The sequence below is a fragment of the Gracilinanus agilis genome, chromosome 5, assembly GCF_016433145.1.
Source record: "Gracilinanus agilis isolate LMUSP501 chromosome 5, AgileGrace, whole genome shotgun sequence".
Taxonomy (NCBI): Eukaryota; Metazoa; Chordata; class Mammalia; order Didelphimorphia; family Didelphidae; genus Gracilinanus; species Gracilinanus agilis.
Window position 1 is genome coordinate 130,841,918 of NC_058134.1, and position 23,907 is coordinate 130,865,824.

Here is a 23,907-nt window from a genome sequence, read left to right on the forward strand (position 1 = left end):
ATGGAAAGGAGAAAATTTGAACTAAAATATATATATATATATTAAGAATCTTAATATTTACTCTATATAGAAATAAAGGTTTTGACAACAGAAGCAAAAAATGCTTATCCAGTTTCAGACCCATAAAAGGTTTTAATTAACATCTCTAAATATTCATTTCTAGCTTATCTTCATACATACTTTAATATATTGCTTGATACCTAGTTTCTATCAGACTACTTTCCAAATAGTTTTTGTCAAATAATGAGTTATTACACCAGTAGCTAAAATCACTGAATTTATCAAATGTTGAACTTATATACCCATTTTTCTTCTATATATCATATAACTATCATAAGGCCATTAAATGCAAAAGAATGAAGAGAATTTTGATCTAGTACAATCTTTTTATTTTACTAGTGGGGAGAATATGACCCAGAGAAGTTTAAGGAACATTGGTTATATCTGATAAAATATGTCCACTTTCATATAGTCTCTCCCACTCTCTCACTGTCTACTTTTCCCATTCTTTCTGTCTCCCTCTCATTCTTCCTTATGCAAAGCAAACACTTGTTCAGAAAAAATCTTGTCTACCATATAAGAATTTTTTGACATGCAAGAATTTTTTGACAAATAAAACCTCTTCTGCTCTACATGGGGTTAATAAAAACTATATATATAACAGACATGTATTTTACATTTTCAAATATTTAATCTGTCTGTGGAGTATTTCAATATGGTGTTATTGCAAATATTGATTTATTTCTAATTTATTTCTTATTTTCTGGATCCACTATAGCCTCAGTATGAATTGGACTATGGATTACATACTCTCAGAATATTTTAAAGAACTCAAAAACAAACTACTATGTCTGTTGTTTGCAGATCATGACCAAATCCTCCTCTTCAGAGTGTGTCCAAGAGCTTATTTAGGTTCAGCATAGTGTTACTGAAACCATTTTACTTCCTCATTTCCCAATGTTGGGCAGTTGTATGTATGGTTCTGCGACTTCAGAAAAAAATTGAAATGTATTCAGATGCAAGGAAGAAGATCTCTTAAGGCTGGCTTCCAGAAAGGCAGTTATATTTGCAATCCTAAGTGGTCTCTCTGATATTGAGTGAATTTGCCCATTATAGGTAATCAAGAAGATTATGGTGATACAAACTTCAAAGATACCACCACCCCCCCAAAAACCCAACAAGGATATGTTGATGAATAGATAAAAAGACATTTGCTATGTAGAAATAACTCTAGGTTCTGGGTACACAACTGGCAAGGCAAGATCAATCCCTGCTCTCAAGGAGTTCACATTCTAAAGGAGGAAGAGAGCACATAAAAAGTAATTTCTGGTTTAAGTCCAGATGGAAAAACCAAGGTTGCAGCCATTAGGCATGGGGTAATGCATGTTCTTGAGGGTCATTTTTTATTAATAAAGGCTTGTCTCTTTTCTACATTGAACCATATGGCAATGCCAATGACTTTGGTTGTGAAAACTTTCATTTCTAGTTCTTCAGAAGCTGTGATTGCCAGCAAGTCAGGAGTTATAATATCTACAGAGGCAGTTGCCAAGTCTCATCTCATAAAGAATTGTTCCCCCACATAATGACTGGTGGCTGCAGATGTTTTGGGGAAGGAAAAGGGAAAGTATAGAATATTACTATACCTGGGGTCCAGCCTAGAAGTCCACTTTATATAAACTCCACTTAGACAATTTTCAGAGTTCATTTTTATACCTGCTATGATCTTTTCACCCAAGCCCTTTCTTTTTTGTTGCCTTGTCTGGAGTCACATGGAATTTTATGTTGAGTTTTGTTTTTGTTTTCATCTAGATATTCTGCTTCTGTTAATATTCTGGATTGAGCTTCCTTTCTAGGAGGCCACTTTTAAAAAGGAGCCGTTCTTACAACTAAGAAAACAGCATTGTCTTTATTAATATAAAGATGATTTGGATTTAAGAGGAAACGGGAGGTACAAACATAGCAAGTGGGCCAGTTGAGAAAAAAAGTGAGTGAGCTGTCTAAATAGATATATGGATCAAGGTCATTTAGTTTAAAAAACAAATAAATAAGTGGATAAGTTTACCTTTTTGAGTATGATTATCTATGAATTCATTTATGATTTTCCCTATAATAATCTATTAGATTTAATTTACTATTCTTCATCAATAATAATTGGCTTATATCATATTTTCTTCCTATAATAATTATGCTAGGATTTTCTATGGATATGTTTTTGTTTGGTGAAGATTTATGTTCTTTCTCTACCCCTTCCTTCTGCTTCCCCTCCTCTTCTTTCAGATCTCAAAATGTACACAAAATGAACTAGAGACTATTTACTTCCAGGTTCCTTATCACTCACATTGTGGTGCTGTCTTGAATTAGTGTCTTTTCTCATCCCTATCTGAAAACAAAAAAAGAAAGAAAGAAGAAGGAGAAGAAGAAGAAAAGAAAAGTGGGAGAGGGGGGCTTAATCTTGTGGGGTTAAATAAAAGAAGGAATGTAGTGAAGGGAAGGTTCCTTTCATTCAAGCAGCATAGGATGTGGTGCAGTGATGACTGAAAGTGCCTGAGGGCATGTGGTCCCTATTGGTTCTCACATTGAATGCAATGATGCCCACAGATAGCCTGTATTGTTGTCAGTTAAATGGGATCATGAGTGTCTGAAAGGTGTTTGAGAATGAACCGAAAATCATTTTCACAAGTGGATGATTACTTCTGCCACATGTTAACCGAACTCTATCAGAATGGCCCAGATTTTTGAGCCTGCATTAATTGCTCTTTCAACCTTGACTGAGGTTTCTCTTTAAGAAAGCCCTTTCCAGGTCTAAACTATTCCACATATTGATTTTTTTTTCTTTCTGTATTTTTTTCTTTGTGATAAATGAAGGCCTGTAAAAGTAAAGGTTTTATCATTCAACATGCAGATTGATTGTTTAATTTCTGAGAATAGAAAACTAGACACAAAATGATCTGTAAAAAGTAATAGCCATTTTCCTTGGGTTTTTTTCAAATGATGAATAATTCCTATATTCTCAGTACACAATTATGTTTTTCAACTATTCATTAGTACTGATTTTTCATCACAAAGTAAAACCATGAACTCTCACAGCATGGACTCGGTGCAAATAAATTGTCACATTCTCCTTCCTATTAGAACTGTGTGCCACCACCATAATTGAAACTAAACTACAATATTTAGTAATGTGTTTTGAGAATTTTGTGTGTGTTGAAGTATGCTTTGCAAAATCTCGGAAGTTGTGAAGGGTTTAAAGTGGACTTTAAAAGTATCTAGGTGGATGAGTATATATAATTATAGGTACTTACCTTGATAGCTGACTTAATAAAGATATATTCCATTTTAACTATATCAGTTATAGTTCATTAACTATTTCTTTCCTCTGCATCAGAAATAATGATTGGGTTTGTTGAGGTTGAAATGCTTTTCTGTTAAAGAGGATGAGTTAAATCAAGACTCTTTAAACTCTCATCAGAAAATTAATTATAGAAATCCCATTAACTTTTGTGAATTGCAGCTAAATACATTAACACAAAGTAGGCAGTATTTATAGAATAGGCTTAATCTATTAGAGAAGCTCAGCTATCAGATTCCCAACTCCTTAACTTTTTGTTTGAAAGAGAGGGCAATTACAGGACATTCTCCCTGGATTTAATTTTGATACAACACTTTTAGTGGCCCATTCTGATTTGAATAAGTACCAAAGGTGACTTTATTTTGTAAATATTACAAGGCAGCTATCATGATTGAAATGTTAATTCCCCCCTTTTTAAAATGTTATAGCCATTCATAAAAAACAAAATGTAATTTATGTTTTGTGTTGGCCTATTGACTGTCTAAACATCTTCTTGTTGGGGCGGGATATATTTAATGAACTGTACTTTTCAAGATAGATGCTATTGACAATAGCCTTTTCAGTAGAGCCACAACAACAAAAAGGGAAATTGAAAGCAAATTATTAATGATTATCCTTTTAAAAAGAGAAATGGCTTTCACTGTATAAGAAGTATTATATTCATTTCACAAAAAGTTTATGCAGACATTTCTCTCAAGAATCAAAATTATCAAAAGTAAAATGAAGTTTATTTCAGTGTGGCTATGGATATTTAAAAGCGTGTAAGGAGTATGTTGATGCTGTAGCGGTTATATATGCAATGGTATAAGTGCAGAGACATGGACCTCAGTTGGTAGTATTCCTTTGTGAGTGATTTCTGGGATGTTCTCCCACTGTCCATTAGAAATAACACTGGAAGAAGGATTAATACTTTAAGATTATGGCTCTGTGTTTATAGTGATTTGTAAAACCAAATGCTGTGAGGCTTTGCTTTTCTGTGTTAAATCCTAGCTTTGTATCAGTGGCACTAATTTCTTTGTTACCTAATCCTATGTAAGAAGAGCAGCCTTTAAAGTTAAGCAGGCAACTTTTTATTCAAAGGGAGAAACTGCTTAATACCTTACTTAAGTTGAACTTATTGACAAAGGTAAAGAAAACAATCATAAACAGTTTATCCAGAGGGATTTAAAAATACTTTAAATGACAACTTTAGCTGAAGGAACATCTTGGTGCCTGGGAAAGGGTTTAATGACAGCATCACTTTTTAGTAAGATCCTTTGCGAAATAGGCACCTATAAAATACGATGTATACTATGCAAGACCTTTTTTGTTCCCATTACAATAATCACCCTGAAAAAAATAATTTCAGTCAGATTTTTCCCCTTAGGAGCTATACTTTAAGTTCAATTGAGTTACAATAGGGCATTAAAAGTAACTGTTTATTTCTATGTTGTCGGCTATTATCAGGCTTTTTTAATCCTATCTAAGCTACCTGCCTCTATCCTTTAAAGAAATTAGTAGAAGGGGAAAAGGTTGTTTGTGTGAAGTCAGAAGTCAGTTGGTGAGTAACTGATGAAAAAGAATAAATGTTGAAAGCTAAAGAAAAGATGCTTTCCTTTTCAAAATAAGGTGAAAAGTACAAAGATTCGCTTCTCACATTAAAGTATATTTCTCTCCTGCTGTGTAGTAAATACTTATTTTATTGGATAAAAGTATAAATTGTCACATAAAACCCAGTTTGCCTGGTATTTGACAGCTCTGATTTATATGCTCTTAAAAACTTTCCTTTTGATTGAATTTAGATTAATCATACAGTCAGGAAGAAGATGGGTATTACATTACAGACTCCAAAGTATTTATGGAGAATACCTAGCAATCTTACAAAAACACAGACCTATAGAACACAAGCCAAGTTGCCAAGAACAAATATAATACTTCATTCATTGGGAATGAATCTATCTACACACTAGAGTAAATTCTCACTTGTCCAGAATTCAAGCAACCAGAAAGTTCTTATAAATTCATTCTTGTTCTATCTTACATGTTCTATCTTATACTTTTGGCAAAATGAAACAAAGGACAAATACTTACACTAATGTCAGGAAGTTATTTTTATGCTAGAAATCCCTGATAGCATCATTTCTTGACGTTTTATTGGTCTCTCTATGAAGATTCCTTGAACTCTCATAATCCCTTATTATCTGTGCATATTTTACCTTTGTTATTAGAATGTCATTTCTATGAGGGCAGCAATCATTTTAAATTTATCTTTGCATATCTCTTAGCACTTGAAACAGGGATTGGCAAACCACAAACCCACCAGCAAAATCTGTCCCTCACCACCTTTTTTATGTATACTCCATGAGATAAGAATGATGTTCCATTCTTAGAGAGGTGGGAGATAAGAATGATGTTCCATTCTTAGAGAGGTGGGAGTGAGGTAGTGGGAATGGGAAAAAGGAAGAGATCTCTTTGGGTGACTCCTTTTTTTTTTTTTAAACCCTTACCTTCCATCTTGGAGTCAATACTTTGTATTGGCTCCATAGCAGAAGAGTGGTAAGGGTAGACAATGGGGGTCAAGTGACTTGCCCAGGGTCACATACCTGGGCAGTGTCTGAGGCCAGATTTGAACCTAGGACCTCCTGTCTCTAGGCCTGGCTCTCAATCCATTGGTGACTCCTTCTAACAAACTGAAGATCATAGGATGCTGAAGCTGTAAAAAATTTTCCCAATAATGATACTCTTCACACAGTTTTCTTGAAATTATTATACACAATTGGTAATAAGAGCCCTGAAACTACCACCATTGTTACCTTACAGGATATATAAAAACAAGCAATGAGCCAAATTTGGCCCATCGACTAGTTTTCCAGCCCCTATTCTAGAAATTAAGGGAGATACAAAGACAGCAAAATTTTATAAATATAAAAATCATTATTAGCACCTGTTCTAAGTGCTAAGGAATTTATAAAGATAAATAAATTTTAAAATTATAAAAACATTTTTGGCTCATGAATCATGAAATAGGATTAACCCACAAACCATAGCTGCAGATGTCTGACTTAGGTCACCACTTTGTAAATTTTAGGATGAAAACTCCAAAAGAAGTGGAACGGAAGATGATTAAGGAGAAAATATATATTTTTATCAACACACATTTATCAAACACTTATTACATACCAGACACTCTGCTAAACATTAAAGATACAAACAAAAGGCAAAAACACCCTTTATCCTCAAGGATTCTGGTAGGAAAAACAACATGGGCATATATAAGTATACATACATATATGCATACACATATAGTATGTACATAAAAAGTAGATAAAGGTTTATATATGTACTTATTGTTTCCTCCATTAGAATGTAAGCATGTTAAAAGTTGGGATTATTTCATTCTTTGCTTCTGTCTCTAGCACCTAGCACAGTGCTTAGCACCTAGTAGGCATCTAGTAAATATTTGTCAATTGATTGCTTAAAGATGGTACTTGAGATAAGTCATGAAGGAACTCAAGGATGTTAAGAGGCAGAAATGAAGAGAGAGCTTTCCAGGCCGGAGAGATAGCCAATTCAAAGACACAGAAAATGGGAAATGGGAGTATTTTCTATGAACAATAGCAACAAGGCTCATATGACTGGGACATAAAGTGGGAGTAATATGTAAGATTGAAAAGATAGGAAGAAGTTGAAATTTGATCCTAGGATTTCCTTGAATTTTGTTGAGCATGGGGGGGGGAGGGCAATGTTAGTGACATGATCAGACTAATAATTTAGGAAAATCACTTTGGCAGATAAGTGGAGGAAAGAGTGGAATGAGAAGGGACCTCAAGGCAAGGAGCTATTAAAATAATCCAAGTGAGAGGTGATAACGGAACTATGATGGTAGGTCTAAAGCAGTGATTCCCAAAGTGGGTGCTACTGCCCCCTGTTGGGTGCTGCAGCAATCTAGAGGAGTGGTGATGGCCACAGGTGCATTTATCTTTCCTATTAATTGCTATTAAAATTTTAAAAAATTAATTTCCAGGGGCACTAAGTAATATTTTTTTCTGGAAAGGAGGCAGTAGGCCAAAAAATATTGGGAACCACTGGTCTAAAGAGTGGAAGCCAATAGGAACCACATAAAAGATGTTTTAGTGGTAGAAACAATGAGATTTGGCAACTGATTGAATATGTAGAATAAATGAGAAGAGGAGCTGTAAATGGCATAAAGACTGTAGACCTGGGTAAGTGGATAGTGCCCCATAAAATAATAGAGAAAGCAAGAAACACGGTCATTATAGGGAGTGTGTGGATATAATGGGTCCTTTTGGAAGGAGACTCCTTCTAACAAGCTGATAATCCAAATGATAATCCAAAGATGCTGTAGCATTAAATAATTCTCCAAATAATGTCCTCTATTCAACCCTCAAGAAGTTGTTATGATCATTATTTTAACAAAAACCACCAATAAATAAATGTCTTGGGAATTTTCCCCTCAAATTCAAGAGCTTTAGAACATCTAGAAAACTAGAAATCTAATTCAGCTAATTAAAGCCAGTACTAATTTATTTGCCAGTGTAATCAATATTGAGACTATCTCCTTAGCCTTAGGAATTTTTATTTGGTCTACTCAGAAGACTTCATCTTGCCAATATAATCCTATTTTCTTACTCTATCCTAAATTGGTTTCCCTCTACCATGTGATTATTTCATTTATAAGTTATTCCAAAGCATGAGAATTATTCCTGTACTGATGTAATGGAAATAGGACTTTTGCACCTGACATGTTACTTCGGAACTTATCTATTCACACTTGTGATCCTGAAAACTTAACATGACTTAACAATATATAAATAGACCCAAGTTTATTATTTTAATTTCTTTTATGAATTACAGTCTTTTCTGGTGATTCAATTATATATTGATTCATATGTCAGATTTAATTTTGTTTTATTAGTATTTATGCTCCTAGAGAATGTGAACCATATAATTAACTCACTATAGCACTTGGGTAGTATCTTATTTATTAGAGAGCACTTAATCTCACTTTACAATGGTGATATTTTAAACCCACTTGACTGGGCCTTAATAAAGCCCTTATGTCAGATTTCTGCCAAGAAGCAAATTCGTAGGATTATAGGATCTTAGATTTGAATGACCTTAGAAGCCTTCTAATCCAACTCCTTCTTTCTCTACTCCTTAATTCTGTCACCTCTTGTTACCTGGAGAACTTCATCTAAAAAAGACCAGAAGCCATCTCTTCTTCTATCAGGTGTGGAATGTAGCGTCATCAGATCATCTAACTCAGCAGATGGTGAAGAGACTGTTAGCAGATTAGTTATATGTGGCTGAAAAGGTGCCCTCATTGCCAGCTAGAAAAGGCAGTTGTACATTTTTTGAAATAGAGAAGGGAGAAAATACACACTATATATTGATGAGGAAATTGGCAATCAGAGATATTAAGTGACTTGCCCTGGCTTAAGGAACTAGTAAGTGTCAGAAGTGATCATTGAACATAGCAATCTGTTCTGTAAATGCTCAACTAATAGAATTCTCCACTTGATTAATTAAGTAATTCATAGATAGTATGCCATCTCCAAATAGTCCAGATGCCCCTTGCTTCAGCTTTAACTTTAATTATAGGTTTTCGTCCACTTTTTGCCTGCCCTTGGTTCCATTTTTAACCTGTCCAGCTATGGTTCCATCTCTGTTTATTAAGATTGAATCTAACAGCCTTACTTTCAGGGTTGTATTTTTCTCTCTTAGTATGATTTACCCTTGATCTGTTTAGTGTTGATGGCTTACATCACACTGCTCCCTTCCACTTCTCTGAAACCCAGTTACCCAGCCACATGTTGAATGAAACAGACTTGGAGGAGTAAGGAAGAGATTGCTCTGAATGTCTGCTGTGTCAACTCTGTGCCTATTGGTGTACACATTGCTCGAGTGACATATGCTTGTGGAGGGCACCACTCACGTCTCGTGCATTCAGCAGTCATTGCCTTTAACCACATAGCGGAAGCTTAGGTTTGTATATTTCAAAGGGGGAAAAAAACAAGGTAAAAAAAAAGAAAAAAGGAAGAGCAACCATGCATAGAGCAACATAATGAATAAAAAATATGTAATATTTAGAGAACAGAACAAAGCCAGGGTCAATTAGGGAGAGCATAGGACTAAGTACTTACTAAGTGAGGACATCAGCATTGACTTTGAAGAGATTTCTTCCTATCTGGCTTATGAAGATACCTCTAATTATCACTATCTATGATTTACTTAATTAATCAAGTGGAGAATTCTTTTAGTTAAGCATTTTCCTCCAACTTCAAAGAGGAAAGGACCAGAAGCATGTGAGGTATGGATGAAGATAAAATACCACTTTTAAGAAATAAGCCATAATACTCAAAAAAACTCAAAATGAATCTTGGAATCAAATTTTCCCAGTTCAATACAATTTAGTTCCCTTCCATTTTCATGAAACCCAGCCACATGCTGAGTGAAATAGACTTGGAGGACTAAAGAAGCAGTCTTGGTCACAGAGATTACTCTGAATGTCCTCTGGGTCAACTATGAATCTGTTGGTATACACATTGCTCAGGTGACATAAATTGAATGGAATAATTGTTTATGCAGTAAAAGGCACTGATGATAAAAAGATTAATTATAAACTAACCTCTGTCTGCAACAAGCTTGAAGTCTAATGGAAACGTGAAGACAAGTTCACAGATAAATAAGTACATAAAAGGAAAACCAAATGCAGGCAAGGAAGGCATTCCATTATAGTGAATACTGTTAATAAAAGCACAAAATTAGAAGAGGATGCAAGGAGGGATGAGAGTCGAAACTAGAAAAGAAGAGTGAAACCAGATTGGGGTAGACATCCACACTTTTATTCTGACCTATTTCTTCCAGTTGAAATCTTCAAGTCCCAATTCAGATCCTGTCATCTCCATGAAATTCCATGATTCCCTAGTCTTAAATGATCTCCTCATATCTATGACAACCTTTAGTATCTCTTGTATGCAATGGCAGGCAAGAAATTTGGAGAACTTTTGAAAGTTATTGAGCAGGATTACATGATCAGAATCCCACTGTCTGAAGACAGTTTCAATACTAATACAAGCTAAAGGCTACAAGGTTACATAATAATCTTTATTTTTTTAACCCTATCATTAAAAGACTTGAGAAACTAGGCATTTTGTATCTAAAATGGGAAGTGGAGGGAGAAAGGTATTTGTATAGCATCTACTGTGTGCCAAGTGCTTTACAAAGACTTTGTTGCTTGATCTTGACAACAATGGGAGGTAGATGCTATTATTTCCCCACTTTACAGTTGAGAAAACTGAGGCAGGCAAAGGTTAATGATTTATCATGGATAGCACAGTAAGTGTAAGTGATCAAATTTGAACTCAGTCCTTCCTGACATCCAGGCCAGGGCTTTACCTACTGTACCATCTATTTAAAACAAAATGTTTGCTCAATTAAGAGGTACTGTTTTTATTTTGACCTCTAAAGATAACATGAATAAATTACGGCAATGTGATAAATTCATAATGTGAAATCTTTATGTAAGGAAAAAAAAGGATTCAGGACTCATGAAAATTCCAATCAAATTCCAATCAAAAATTTAGTTTCATCTAATATATTAGGCTTTCAAAATAAGAGAAATTGACTCAAAATTCTTACATTTTTACTAATAATAAATTGTCTCCAAGTGGGAGATTATGCTTATGATTTTTCTGACATAATTTTAAAATAATTCCATTACAACTCATTTTTAATTTGGTATTTTTATGTTCTTAGAAAGACCAGTCAATAAATATTTATTGAGAATCCACATGCTCCAGACACTGCGCTAAGTCCTGGATAGAAAAATAAAAGGAAGAAAAAATTCCTATCCTCATAGGAATTCACATTTTTTAAGAAGGACTCAGTAAAAAGTATAGGCAGCTCTAGGCACCCTCTTTGAAAGGATCTGGAAGGAATGCTTCATGGACCATTTTCTACTCTATTATCTATCTTTTAATCAATTTTTTACTCAATTATCTACCTTTTTGAAATTGGAATAATTGAAATCTCAAATGGTGATATGCTGAGAAGTTTTTTTTTAATTTTTACCTTTTGTCACAGTATTGATGTCAAGGCAGAAGAGCCAAAAGGTCTAGGCAGTGGGGGTTAAATGACTTACCCAGGATCATAAAACTAGGAATTGTCTAAGGCCAGATTTGAACTCAGGGACTCTCATCTCCAGGCCTGAATCTCAATCCACTGAGCTACTTAGCTGCCTCTATATTGAACATTTTCAAATGGTTGATTTAAAATAAAAGAGGAAATAGTGTCCTAACTGAAATATAATTATGGATAAATTTAAATATAAAAATTATAACATTCACCTTTAGAATTTTAAATGCAGCTTCTATCTAAAAATAAGTGGTTATAATCAAAATATATTCCTTTATGTATAAATGTAATTGAATAACCCTTTTTAAAATTATTAAAATAATTGGAAAGATAATAATCATAGTACTTTTTAGAAGTAGATAATTTTTTTGGAAGAATCAAAGCCAAAAAACTCAAAGGAAATTATTTTTAAAGTAGGAATAGAAGGAGAATAGCACTTCCAGACCAAAAATTGTATTATAAAGTTATCATTATCAAAATTTTTTGATAATGGTCTAAAATTAGAAAGTAGATGAATGGAATATTCTATATCAAACTCAGTAAACCAATGTTTAAGAAACTTGTGAATATAAGTTATTTGGTGAAGAATTTCCTATTTGGCTGAAACTGTTGGGAAAACTGAAAAGTAGTTTGGCAGAAAAATTATTTTAATCAATATTGTACCTTATATACAATAACACACTTAAAATGGGTGTATGACATGTATATAAAAAAGAGGAGAGACAGAAAGAGAGAGAGAGAGAGAGAGAGAGAGAACCAAACTCTTCTTACATTTCACAGATATGGTTAGAGCTCCAAGGATAGAAATGAACACAAAAGATGAAATTAATGTTGATTGTTTAAATTCAAATAGATGTCATGCAAACAAAATCAATGTAACTAGAATAAAAATTAAAAATATCAATTTGGAGTAATATTTGTATGAATTCTCTCTAAGGATTTAATATCCTAAATGTAGAGAAAATTTTAATTGTTTAAATCACTGAGAAGTGAAGTGGCTTGCCCACAGGCACAAAATCAATTAGATGTCAGGAGCATGGCTTGAAATCTAGGCTTCCTGGCTTCAAGGTCAGCTTTTGATCCTCTATTGTCACACTGCCTTTTAATAGAAAAGTTTAATAGAAAAGAAATATATAAGTCCAAGAACAATTATACAAAAGACAAGTGGTCAGAGGATATAAGTAAATTGTTATCAAAAGAATTACAAACTAGTAATAATCATTTGATAGATAGCTCCATTAATAATGAAAGAAATGAATGTGTAACAAAACAATTCTGAAGTTTTACTTCAGGTTCAGCAAACTGGCAAAATGTGAATCAGCTCATTATTGTAGAGGCTGTAGAAACATGTTGTTATTTAGTCATTTTTTCAATTGGGTCTGACTCTTTGTGTCCCCATTTGAACTTTTCTTGGCAAAGATACTAGAGTGGTTTGCTATTTCTTTCTCCAGTTCATTTTTCAGATGAGGAAACTGAAGCAAATAAGGTTAAGGGACTTGCCCAAGATCACACAACTTTTCATTATCTAAGGTCAGATTTGAACTCAGAAAGAAAATTCCAGGCCCAATATTTATCCATTGTTTCACCTACTGCCCCCAAATTTGCAAAAGATAAGCAAAGTCATTATTTAATAGACTGTAGAAATATAGGCACACCAAATCACTGTTTTGAATTTGTTCAGTCATGATCTAAGGCAATTTAGAATTTGAACTGAAATGCCCATACTTTTTTGGCCAGAGATTTTTCTTTTAGTCATATACTCCTGGGAAAGTTAAAAACATAAAGTTTTAACCTTTAATAACATAGTCACAACAGTACTATTTGTGTTAACAGAGAGCTATAAACAAAAATAGGTTTCCATCAATTGGAAAGTGGCTAAATAAACTCTGTAGGTAAATGTAGTCAATTACTATATCATGAGAAATAAGAGGAATTCAGAGAAACATGTGGAGACATTTGATTGAGTGAAGTGAGCAAAATGACAAAAATAATACACGACCACAACATTAAAAATGGAAATAATGACCAAAAAACAATATTGAATGTTATATAATTATGTGAGTGTCAAACATGGCCCCAGAGAAGAGTTGATAAAGAGTTGATATATTTTTTTTACTTCCAGAGTTGGGACTCTTGGTATGATCAAATAGAATAAGATGTTATCTATCCATTGTTTGGTTTTGCTGACCTACCTTATTTCTTTCTTTTAAATATTGCATCTTACATGTAAAACCCAGTGGAATTGTGCATCGCCTACAGGTTGTGGGGGGGGGGGTGGCGGGGATTTTGGGGGAGAGGGAAAGAGCATGAAACATGTAACTATGAGAAAATATTCAAAATTAAAATTAAAATTTAATAAAAACAAATAAATATTGCATCTTACAGTCACACATATATTTGGAAATGAAGGCAGTATAAAAACAAAGGAAATCAATAAAAGAAGAAAGTAATTTTTACAACATAAAAGTAGATTGTTTAATAATAGATCATAATATATGGTATCCCCTTTTTAAATGATCAGTCCTATTTGTTTCTTAGTAATCTGTAGGAATGTGTTTAAAACTAATCATTGAATAATTTGTTAATTATTTGTGTATTCTCTTCTTTTTCTCTGACAGATATTTATATGCCCTTGGACAAAAGGTTTGGAAAAGGTGGAAAAAACGATACTTTGTTCTTGTTCAGGTTAGTCTTTTTTTCTAATTTTTAAATCACTTTTAAGAAATCAAATGTTCTATCTATTAATAGTGAATATATGTCTATATAACAATACTTGTAAACATTAAAAATAGTTCTGCTTATTTAAACAAGTTTTTAAAGAAGCACATATGTTCACTTTAACAAAACCAAAAGAGTCTATTCAACTTCTTGGTGACAAGAAAATATTTTAGACTCATGTTATAGGAATCTAAAGGCAGTCTTAATACTTGAATGTATTTGTTTTGATTATTTTGTTGTATATCTTCTTTGCTTTTTTTTTAGTGTACTACTCTTACATGAAATTAATCCACTTAGCAGGAAGGATCTCCATCAAATAGTCATCTGGTGTAGTTTTAATTACCATTCTGTGGTAAAGTAAAACATTATGTATCCCAAAGGAAATAGATTTCAGAAGAATCACATCTGGTATTTCCTACCTTAGCTACACAACCTTAAAAATGTTACTTATTCCCACACTATAGGTCATCTGTAGTATATGATGATCAGTTTGGTGCAAACAAGGAGAAAGGAAAAAAAATATTGTTTTCATTTCATTTTATAGGCAACATTAGTTCCATTTTATGGCTGTCCCATGAAAAATGTTTCGGTCTTTGCCTACCTAGCCTCATAAGTTAATTGAAAAGTAAAAAATTCAGTAAGTCAAGAACAGTTTGGGTGTACAATTTTACAAAAATATCTGATTGACTTTTTTTACTAAATAGACCAATTGTTCTCTTGTGTCATTGAAGTTCATACTGAGAGACAAGTGTGGGGTGTTCTAATGACTAAATCATAAATTTAACCACATACAGCTTACATTTATTCCCTTTCTTACTCCGATCTTTTCTAATATTTCACCTGAAGACATGAAATTTAAGCAATAATCTTTATTGTATTACCTAACCACAGAGAAGTATTATAGTGTGTTGTTGTTTGTTTATTCAAGTCTTAACAAACTCTTTGTGACCTTGTTTAGGGTTTTCTTGACAAAAATACTGGAGTAGTTTGCCATTTCCCTCTTCAGCTCATTCTATAGATGAAGAAATGAAGCAAACAGGGTTAAGCAATTTGGCCAGGGACACATCGTTAGTGTCTGAGTCCAGATTAGAACTCAGGAAGAAGAATCTTCCTGACTCCAGGTCCAGCACTCAATCCACTGTGTCCCACAGTTATGTACAGTGCCATCTAGTATTGCAGAGTGGGCAGACAGTTGGACTTTTAGATTCAGGAAGAGCTTCATTCAAATCTACCTCTGAGGTTTATTTTTAATTATTAGGATCCTCTGACGACTTTCTGAGGCTATCATTTGAATGGCAACTGCTTTGTGATTTTCTGAAGTGGACTAAGTTTACCCTACATTGATTAAGTCATAAATTCTTGATGTCTTGAAGAATCCAACTGAAAGATGATTTAGAAATGGGAATAATCCAAGTTTGAAGAAAAATTTTTGTTCTCTTTCTCTTCTTGATTGTTGATATTCTAAAATGCTTTATCAAATCTATAAGGCATGTATATGAAACGGAATGTTTTTCATATTTACATCCATCCATATGAAATTACATATGTTTTTATATCATATAATTTCAATTTAGAAATCTGAGTGCTGGACAAAATATGCCTAACGGTAATAGCTTTGTCAAATGCTCAAGTCATATTTGGTCCATATGTGTAGGTATTATTTACACATGCACCAATATATTGAGGTTGTCAGAAATCAGAAAACTTGCTAAAGTTATAAAAAGCAATTACATGATTCCATTTATTATGAAGAAACAAATTGAATATACGCTTTTCCAAACCAAGACAGAAATGCATACAGTTCTTACTAGAATAGCCCATTGGGGAAACTGGGCAATATATATTAGTGTGTTTAAAGACAACTCTCCTTGCACACAGCTTGGAGGCCATCCTAGCAGGCTGCATTATTGAAAGGTGAAGGAGTCATTTTTAGTAGGGAGGACAGTGTCCCCCTGCTGTGTCTGCTGCTGCCATCGGCAGGATGGTGCTCTGGTGATAATGTGAATCTCATCACCACTTGTGAGTGTGTATTATGTGAGTGATATAGCTGGAGATCTAGCCATCAGCCCAAGAATTTTGCACCCCTAGAAATTGATTGAGAGTAAGAATTTTCCTGCTGCAGAGTCATTGTTTGAAGTGAACTCTCTAGAAGCTAGGAGAGTGTAGACTTTTCACATCCGCTGCTACAAATATTTAAATCAGAAGCAACTGCTAGAAGAAGGGAAGGAAAGAATAAGGAAAATGGTCTTATTAATGTGGGTGAGAAATATACCTATGACTTAACAGTGCTGTTAGTTCCTAGCTAAGATTAGGTACAACCACAGCTTTTTCCCATCTTTTGCCTCTATTTCTCATGAATTCCAAGGGATTATTATAATATTAAGAAGTGTGTTTTAATGTTTCAAATAGCATGACAAAATCTTAAGTAGAGAATGAGTCTTGCTTTAAAATGGAGTTAAAGGCTTGATTTTTTTCCATAACAAAAATTATGATTGTATATCATTTCAGTGTGTTTATTCATTTTTCTCTTGATACTTCTATGTGCTTGTGTGAAAATAATAAATTAAAAATTAGGCTAAAGAGAAGAATTACCTTGACATAACTTGTGATATTTTAAATGTAATAATATTTAAGTATATGCATATTTTAAAATGTTTAGGGTTTTAGATTTATTTAGATTTATTTTAGATTAATTTAGATTCATTTTAACAGCCAACATGTTTAATATCCTCTATATTTGTAATTGATCAAGAAGAATAATTCACTAATGATAATTAATTTTTTGATCCATATTTAATAAGATCCTTGAGTACACTCAGGGAAGGCAAAAGGTATAGTAGTAGAAAGAGCACCAGATTAAAAATCAGAGAATGAGAGCTTGAATTCCACCCCTGGCAGTGGCCCCTATCCCTTGAAATAGCATGAAAGTACTAAAGACATCTGGCCTTCATTCCTCATGTTTTAACTCAAACAAAAGATGACTCCAGGTCTAGCATGAGGCATCTGGGAAATGGAGAAAGAAATGGGGAAGTTAGGAAAATGGGAATAATTAGTTATATAAAGATCTGCTCTTTATAGCCTGGCCCCTCCCTGCATATCACTTCTTTCACATTATTCCCCAGCCTACCCACCCTCAACCCCACCTTCACCAAGTACCCTCCAATAACATTGACTTTCTGGCTCCTTTTCAAACAAGGTACTTCATCTGTGCACTTCCCCTGGCTGTTCCCCATGCCAGAATTCTCTTCTTCTCAGGTATCCTTATCTCTTGGCCTTTCTGGCTTCCTTCAAAATCCCATCTAAAATTCTATTTTCTACAAAAAAAAAAAACATTCCCAATCCTTATTAATACCAATGCCTTCCTCCTGCTAATTCTAGTTTATCTTATTTGTATACACAATTGTTTGCATATGGACTCTCCCATTGGGCGTGAACATCTTGAGAGTAAGCAAGGTTTTTTAGTTTGTATCTTAATTTTGTTTCTTGACCTTTCTTTTATTTTCAATGCTTAGCACAGTGGCTGACTATAATAAATATTTAAATCATTGACTTGACTTGACAAAAGAAGGTTACAGGAAAAGCAGTTGCTGGACCTCAGACATATAGTCTTGAAGAACTTGACAAGAAGGAAGAGAGATTCAGCGATGGTCCTGAGGAAAGACACCTCTTCAACCTGAGTCTCATTTTCACATCACTCATAAATAGTGTGAGATATAGAGTGGTTAAAACTAGAACAAATAGAGTAAACCAGTTAACACATCCCAATGAGGATATGAGGCAATGAAGTTTTCAATAAAGAATCCACAGGAAGGAAGAGGGGGTAGAGGCAATCTGGCACAAGAGAAACTGTACCCACTCCCTTTATCCCTGCAAAATATACACGTGTGTATACACACACACATCTGTCTCTATGTGTGTGCGTGTTTATGTATGTAAGTTTTTTCAGACTACCACAAACTTGCTTCTGGTTTTTGAAGCTTAATTTTCCTACATATAAAATGATGATAATAGCACTTATGCTACCTTCTTCACAGGACTGTTGTAAAGATCAATTGTTAGCCTAAAAGAGCTAGATAAATGCGACCTTTTTTCCAATGTGTAGGGAGGAAAGGAAATGGCACTGTGATTTCATTGGCATAGGAAATTTGGAGAGAATAAACTCACTATGCCAATGCAGATCTCTAGTCAAACTTCAAAACTCATTGTTCACCAAAATTGTCCTGTTCTACCTCTGAACCTCTGGACATGTTGCTACCTGCGACTGAAATATCCCTGACATCTTCAAAGTCTAGCTCAAGTGGCATCTCATCCATCATACTCTCCACGATCCCTTCTTTCTTAATTTCTGAACACTTTTACATAGGTCAACTTAACTCCTCTTTGGACACTGAGGCATTTTTCCAATATGTAATTTATTTATTTGTGTGTCTGGATCACACACATAATTGACGTTTTTAACTAAAATTTTCCTCTTTATTTATATGTTTTCTTTTTAAACCACTTTTAAAAAATATAACACTTTTCTTCTCCTATTCAGTGAGCCATTTCTTGTAACAAAAATATCCTCTGAAAGAATAGGAGAGTAAAAAAAACTTGGAAAAGCTAATCAATACATTTATTATTTTGGACAAGTGTATGTAATATTCCATACCCATGGCCTCCCTCCCTTGTCAGAAAGAGATGGAAATAACCTTCAAAACAGGAACAATATCTTTTTTTCTTCATATTTGTGTTACCAACTCCTACTTCAGAGCCTTGCACATAGCACCCACCTAATAAATATTTGTTTGTAGAATTGAATTAAACTAAAGTTTCTCTAAAGATAGTTGTCAGTGAAGCTTTGGAGGACTAACATGTGTACCAAAATATATTCTTTAATGATATGCTGGGAAGTTGCATTATTCTGAGGCCCACTGGGAGCCTGACCCGCTGTGATTAGAGAAACAGTCCAACCTGAATAAAGCCGACTTGTTGTATGACGTCACTAGACACAGAAATAGACATCTCCCACTTTATTTTGGCCCCGTATCAAAGTGTTCAGTGCTTGTTGTCAATGCGTCAGAATCATGACTCCAAGTTGCTGCAAACAACAGCAGGCTATCAAGACATAATGTTAATTAAATATCAACTGAGTTGGCACAGGATGTAAACAGTCAGCCCATGCCATTGAAGTGATCCGTGTGTTTTACAGATATGTTGGAAGCCCGTTGTTGATGAGACACGGGCAGAATCTACCTCAAACTAAAATAATAATAATAATAATAATAGTAATAACAATGACAGCATATTGCCTAACTGCACACCTGGTAATCACCTGCACCACACTCTACTTACACATTGGAGGCAGTTGGAGAATACCATTAATATGTTAGAAACATAAAATTCAGTCACCGTATAGAGGCTCGTGTTTACACATGATAATAAAGTAACTGACACAGGTGTGAAGTTAACAGACATGTAATGCTGTCAGTGCAAGAAAGAGCTTATGGGAGAGTGGCTGTCTGCCTGCCTCACCAATGCGTTTTGCACTTAGCACCTTCAGTAGTCATTAAGAATAGAAAACTGAGAGGAAATGCTTAAATGCTTAGGGAAATTACCAAAACTGTTTTGTCTAGATTTCTGCTGTTGTTCCTCTGCTTTTTTGCTATATCTTGTCTTCTCTTTTCAAGAGAAAGTAGAAAATTCATTGTGATTCCAAGTTAGAAGATATAGAGGGAGGGGAGATGTGACTACGGGCTTTCATCAGAGTAGAGAATTCCCAATTTTGAAAACTCTGTCCATGGACACAAAGTAGCAAGATATCTGTAATTTGTTCTTTTAAAACTTTGGGAATAAAGTGGTTTGCCAACAAATCACATAGCAAATGTGGATAAGAGGCAGGAATTCAGATCTTCCTACTCTCAAAGCAATCCCTCTCTCCACCCGGTTGCCCTCCCTCTTCATAGAATTCTTCCTTTATGTGTTAGAGAATATTCTGATATTTCCCTATAAGTAAGAGAGGGGAAATGTTTTTATTTTTCAGATTTCATTTCAAAATGATATGTCTGCTTGGAAATTTTATGTATTTATTTTGGTAAGTGCTAGAACTCAAACTGCCAGTGAGAAACTTAGTTTTCACTGACTGGGTTTTCATGAACTTTTGTGAGAAATTATCTTATTACTTTTTAAAAGATTTCATAGGAGCCCTTTTCTCTGATTTATAAGCCAAATCATTTACTTAAGAGAAGAATATTTGTGAATGTATTACTGTGTGTATGCATAAGTTTAGATACAGATAATTCACTGTTCAGAGTATGTATATAGACATGGTCTGGGTCAGTGATATTTTATGGACAGAACTTAAAATATGTCTCCATTTGCAGTTTGATGGATCCATGAATAGTGCATCAGACCTGGAGTCAAGAGAATTTAAGTTCAAATCTTGCCTTAGATAATTATTGAGTGACCCTTGGCAAGTCCCTTAGACTCTGTTTGCCTCAGTTTCTTCAATTATAAATTGGGATGATAACAGCACCTACTTCCCAGAGTTGTTATGAGGAACAAGTAAGATGATATTTGAGACGTGCTTAGCACTGTGCCTGGCACATAGTAGGCACTGTGTAAATCTTAGATACTTCCACCTTGCAATTCATAACATGAGGGCTAAATTTCTGTAAGAGCTAGAAAAAATTGGGGGTTAAAAAGGAAAGATGTTAAATGGACCCTTTCATTAAAACTGAACAAACTTTCCCAAATACCTTTAGCAAAAATGAGAATAAGGACTAGTAAAATATGACTTAATTTCTTTTTATCTGAAAACTTTCATTGGAAACATATTTAAATTCAAGTTAGTCTGCTCTGTACCAAGCATCATGATAGATGTTGCATACCCCTGCCATCAACAAACTTAAATTGTACAAGAAAGGACGACAAGCGTATAAATCAGTGTAATACAAATCAAAATACAAATGTTGTAAGGGAAACAGGAAGAATACTAATGTCCAGTCATCCTTGACTTTAAATTTTTATAAATGGATAGATCAATATAATTGGTTTTCTTTATTAGCCCATATATTTTATGCATGTAAAACACATTCTGAGTAGAAATACTTAGGTTTCACCAGACTGACAAAGGAGTCCATGACACAAAGATTAAGAGCCCCTCATATAGAAGCTCAGAAGAGAAAGTGGGAGATGTCTATTTCTGTGTCTAGTGACGTCATACAACAAGTCAGCTCCCTATTTGGGAGCAACAGGTAATCCTGGGTTGGTTTCATGAAAAAGATAAACATTTAAGCATTTGAAATGAACCTAGAAGGAGGATGAGGTTTTAAGTAAGTAGAGAAAATAGGAGAGGGAATTTCACCCTTAAAGTAAAGTATTAATAATTGTACAGTGATGATAAAACAAACTACTTCCCACTAACACTGGGAACAGCAGCTAAAGTATAGAATTTTGTAAGAGACCACTAGGAAGTAAGTCTGTAAAAGTAGATTTATCTTATATTATTGGAACCCTTGATTGCCAAAATGAAGGATTTAATTTGGTGGGCAATGGGGAGGCAAAGAAAATTTTTAAAAAGGGGAGTAATATAATCAAAGTTCTGTTTTAGAAGTAATACTCATTTCTGTAATTTTTTACAGTTCTTCAAGTACTTCCTTTAGAACTCTATAAGGTGGTAGTATAAGTATTATTACCCTCATTTTATAATTGATCAGGGAAATGATGAGATTTTCCTACAGCCACATTGCTGGTAAGACATATAGCTGGTACTCAAATAGGAAAATATGACTGAAGGCAGGAAAACAAATAGAAAATATGCCAAAGCCAGTGCAGTTTAAGGAGGGAAGGAAAGGAATTCCAGAATTTCTGTAGTTACATCAAGGAGCTATTTTGTACTTTCACCTTTTTGTGTTTCTATGAAAATATTTCATAAGTTGCTTCTGTGGGTCACCTAAAGGGTGAAGAAGAGGCATATGATGGTTTCATGAAAAAGATAAGCATTTAAGCATTTGAAATGAACCTAGAAGGAGGATGAGGTTTTAAGTAAGTAGAGAAAATAGGAGAGAGAATTTCACACTTAAAGTAAAGTATTAATAATGATACAGTGATGGTAAAGCAAACCTATTGCCAATAAAGAATTTTACAGGAGCAATGCACAAGATCTCTCATGAGTATAACAAAAATGAGATGAATCAATCGTATTGTAAGAGAGAGGAATGGACAGTCAGCATGCTCCATTAATATTCACATCATGGGAAGTTATTAGGTAAAACCCCAAGCAAGTAAGGTGGACCCTCTGTGGAAGTCTTATGGATGGATATAGATGAGATTTTAAAAAGAAGAGAAAGTATGGATGGGTTGTGTTTTGAAATGTTGAAGGGTATTATATAGCAATAAGGACTATTGAAAGCCCCTCAGTGTGGAGTAGGATAACAGGCAGTGTCTCATAGCAAATGCTATTAGTATTTGCCCAGAGAAGATTTAAAAAAATGAATGATTGAAGTCTCCATGATTACTTTGAAAGGAATAATAAATGTAAACATTGACATGCTTTAAGAACATAAAAGAGCGTGAAGGAGAATGATATTGCCCCTTCTTTTTACAATAATTTTTTTAGCCTTGACCTTTTCTCAGGCTCTCTAAGAGGCACCATCCTCCCCTTCTTCCCACTGTCCCATCCCCTCAAATGAAGATGATAAACTCATTTTATCATGTTGTTTCCTAAGGTTTTCTCTTTGGAATTTCTGATCTTCCTAGGAAAATGACTATATATCTGTCAATGAGAAAATAAGTATTTATTAGCCAGTCAATTTATTAAGCACCAGCCCTTGGACTATCACTGAATATATCATATAGCTCTGACTTCTAATCTGGGATATTAAAGAAATAATGATAGATATATGCACACATATTTACTTTAGCTCTTTCTGAGGCTTTTTTTTTTAAAAAAATATTTCTTTTAGCAAAACATCTTAATTGAATGTTGAAGTTGATTTATGTGAAAGCATTTCAATCTTTAAAAAATTCTCAATTTGGCCCTCTAAAACACATACAAAACATCTTTGTCATTGATTAGCCGGGTATCGAATTTCCTCTAACTCTTCACTCTTATTAAATGGTATTAAGAGTGTTTGGCAAGCAATTGATAAGATCATACTCCTTTTTCATCCATCCTGGCCTTGAGGGAGAACCATGCTTCTCTGGATTACAAGCAGCTCTGATTTTCTAATATCTCTAGCTATACTTTTGGCTTCTGCCAAGACTATTTTCAGCTGAGGATTTACTTTAAGCCTTAATCTTTACAGAAATGAGCCAGTGGGAGTGGCTAAACTGCTAGCCGTTAACACAATTCCTGGAGCAGGGATGTAGCACAGAGCCTTGAAAATTGTGGTCTCTCTTATAGTTAGCACATAAAAGTGTAGATATAGGGGACAGGTGTTGAACAGACTGACAGTTGAAAGCAAAATAGGTTTCCCCTGCCAGATGCAGAAACCTTATGAGACCACAGCAACCTAAGGGGTCCTGCTAAGATCAATAAAAAGCATAGAGGTTGCTGATTATACTCTATCCATAGATCTGAGGTCAGTGTACACTCACTGTGAATGTAATTTTTACAGAGAGTAAAGGTGGGTTGGATTAGGCATATTAAATGCTCAGCTTAGCCATGTCTTTCTCTTGCAGGGATTTTTATTTGCAAAAAAATAACAAATTGGTTAAGCTTT

At 34.2% G+C, this 23,907-nt stretch overlaps 1 protein-coding gene across 15 annotated transcripts in view; it reads left to right on the forward strand.

Moving 5' to 3' along the window:
* Positions 1 to 23,907, forward strand: part of CADPS2 (calcium dependent secretion activator 2) — a 694,484-nt gene that overhangs the window by 450,974 nt on the left and 219,603 nt on the right. For all 15 annotated transcript variants that reach the window (XM_044678498.1, XM_044678502.1, XM_044678507.1 and 12 more), the window contains exon 9: positions 14,104 to 14,170. In XM_044678498.1, coding sequence (XP_044534433.1) covers positions 14,104 to 14,170 — 67 coding nt within the window. The remainder of the gene's footprint in view (positions 1 to 14,103; positions 14,171 to 23,907) is intronic.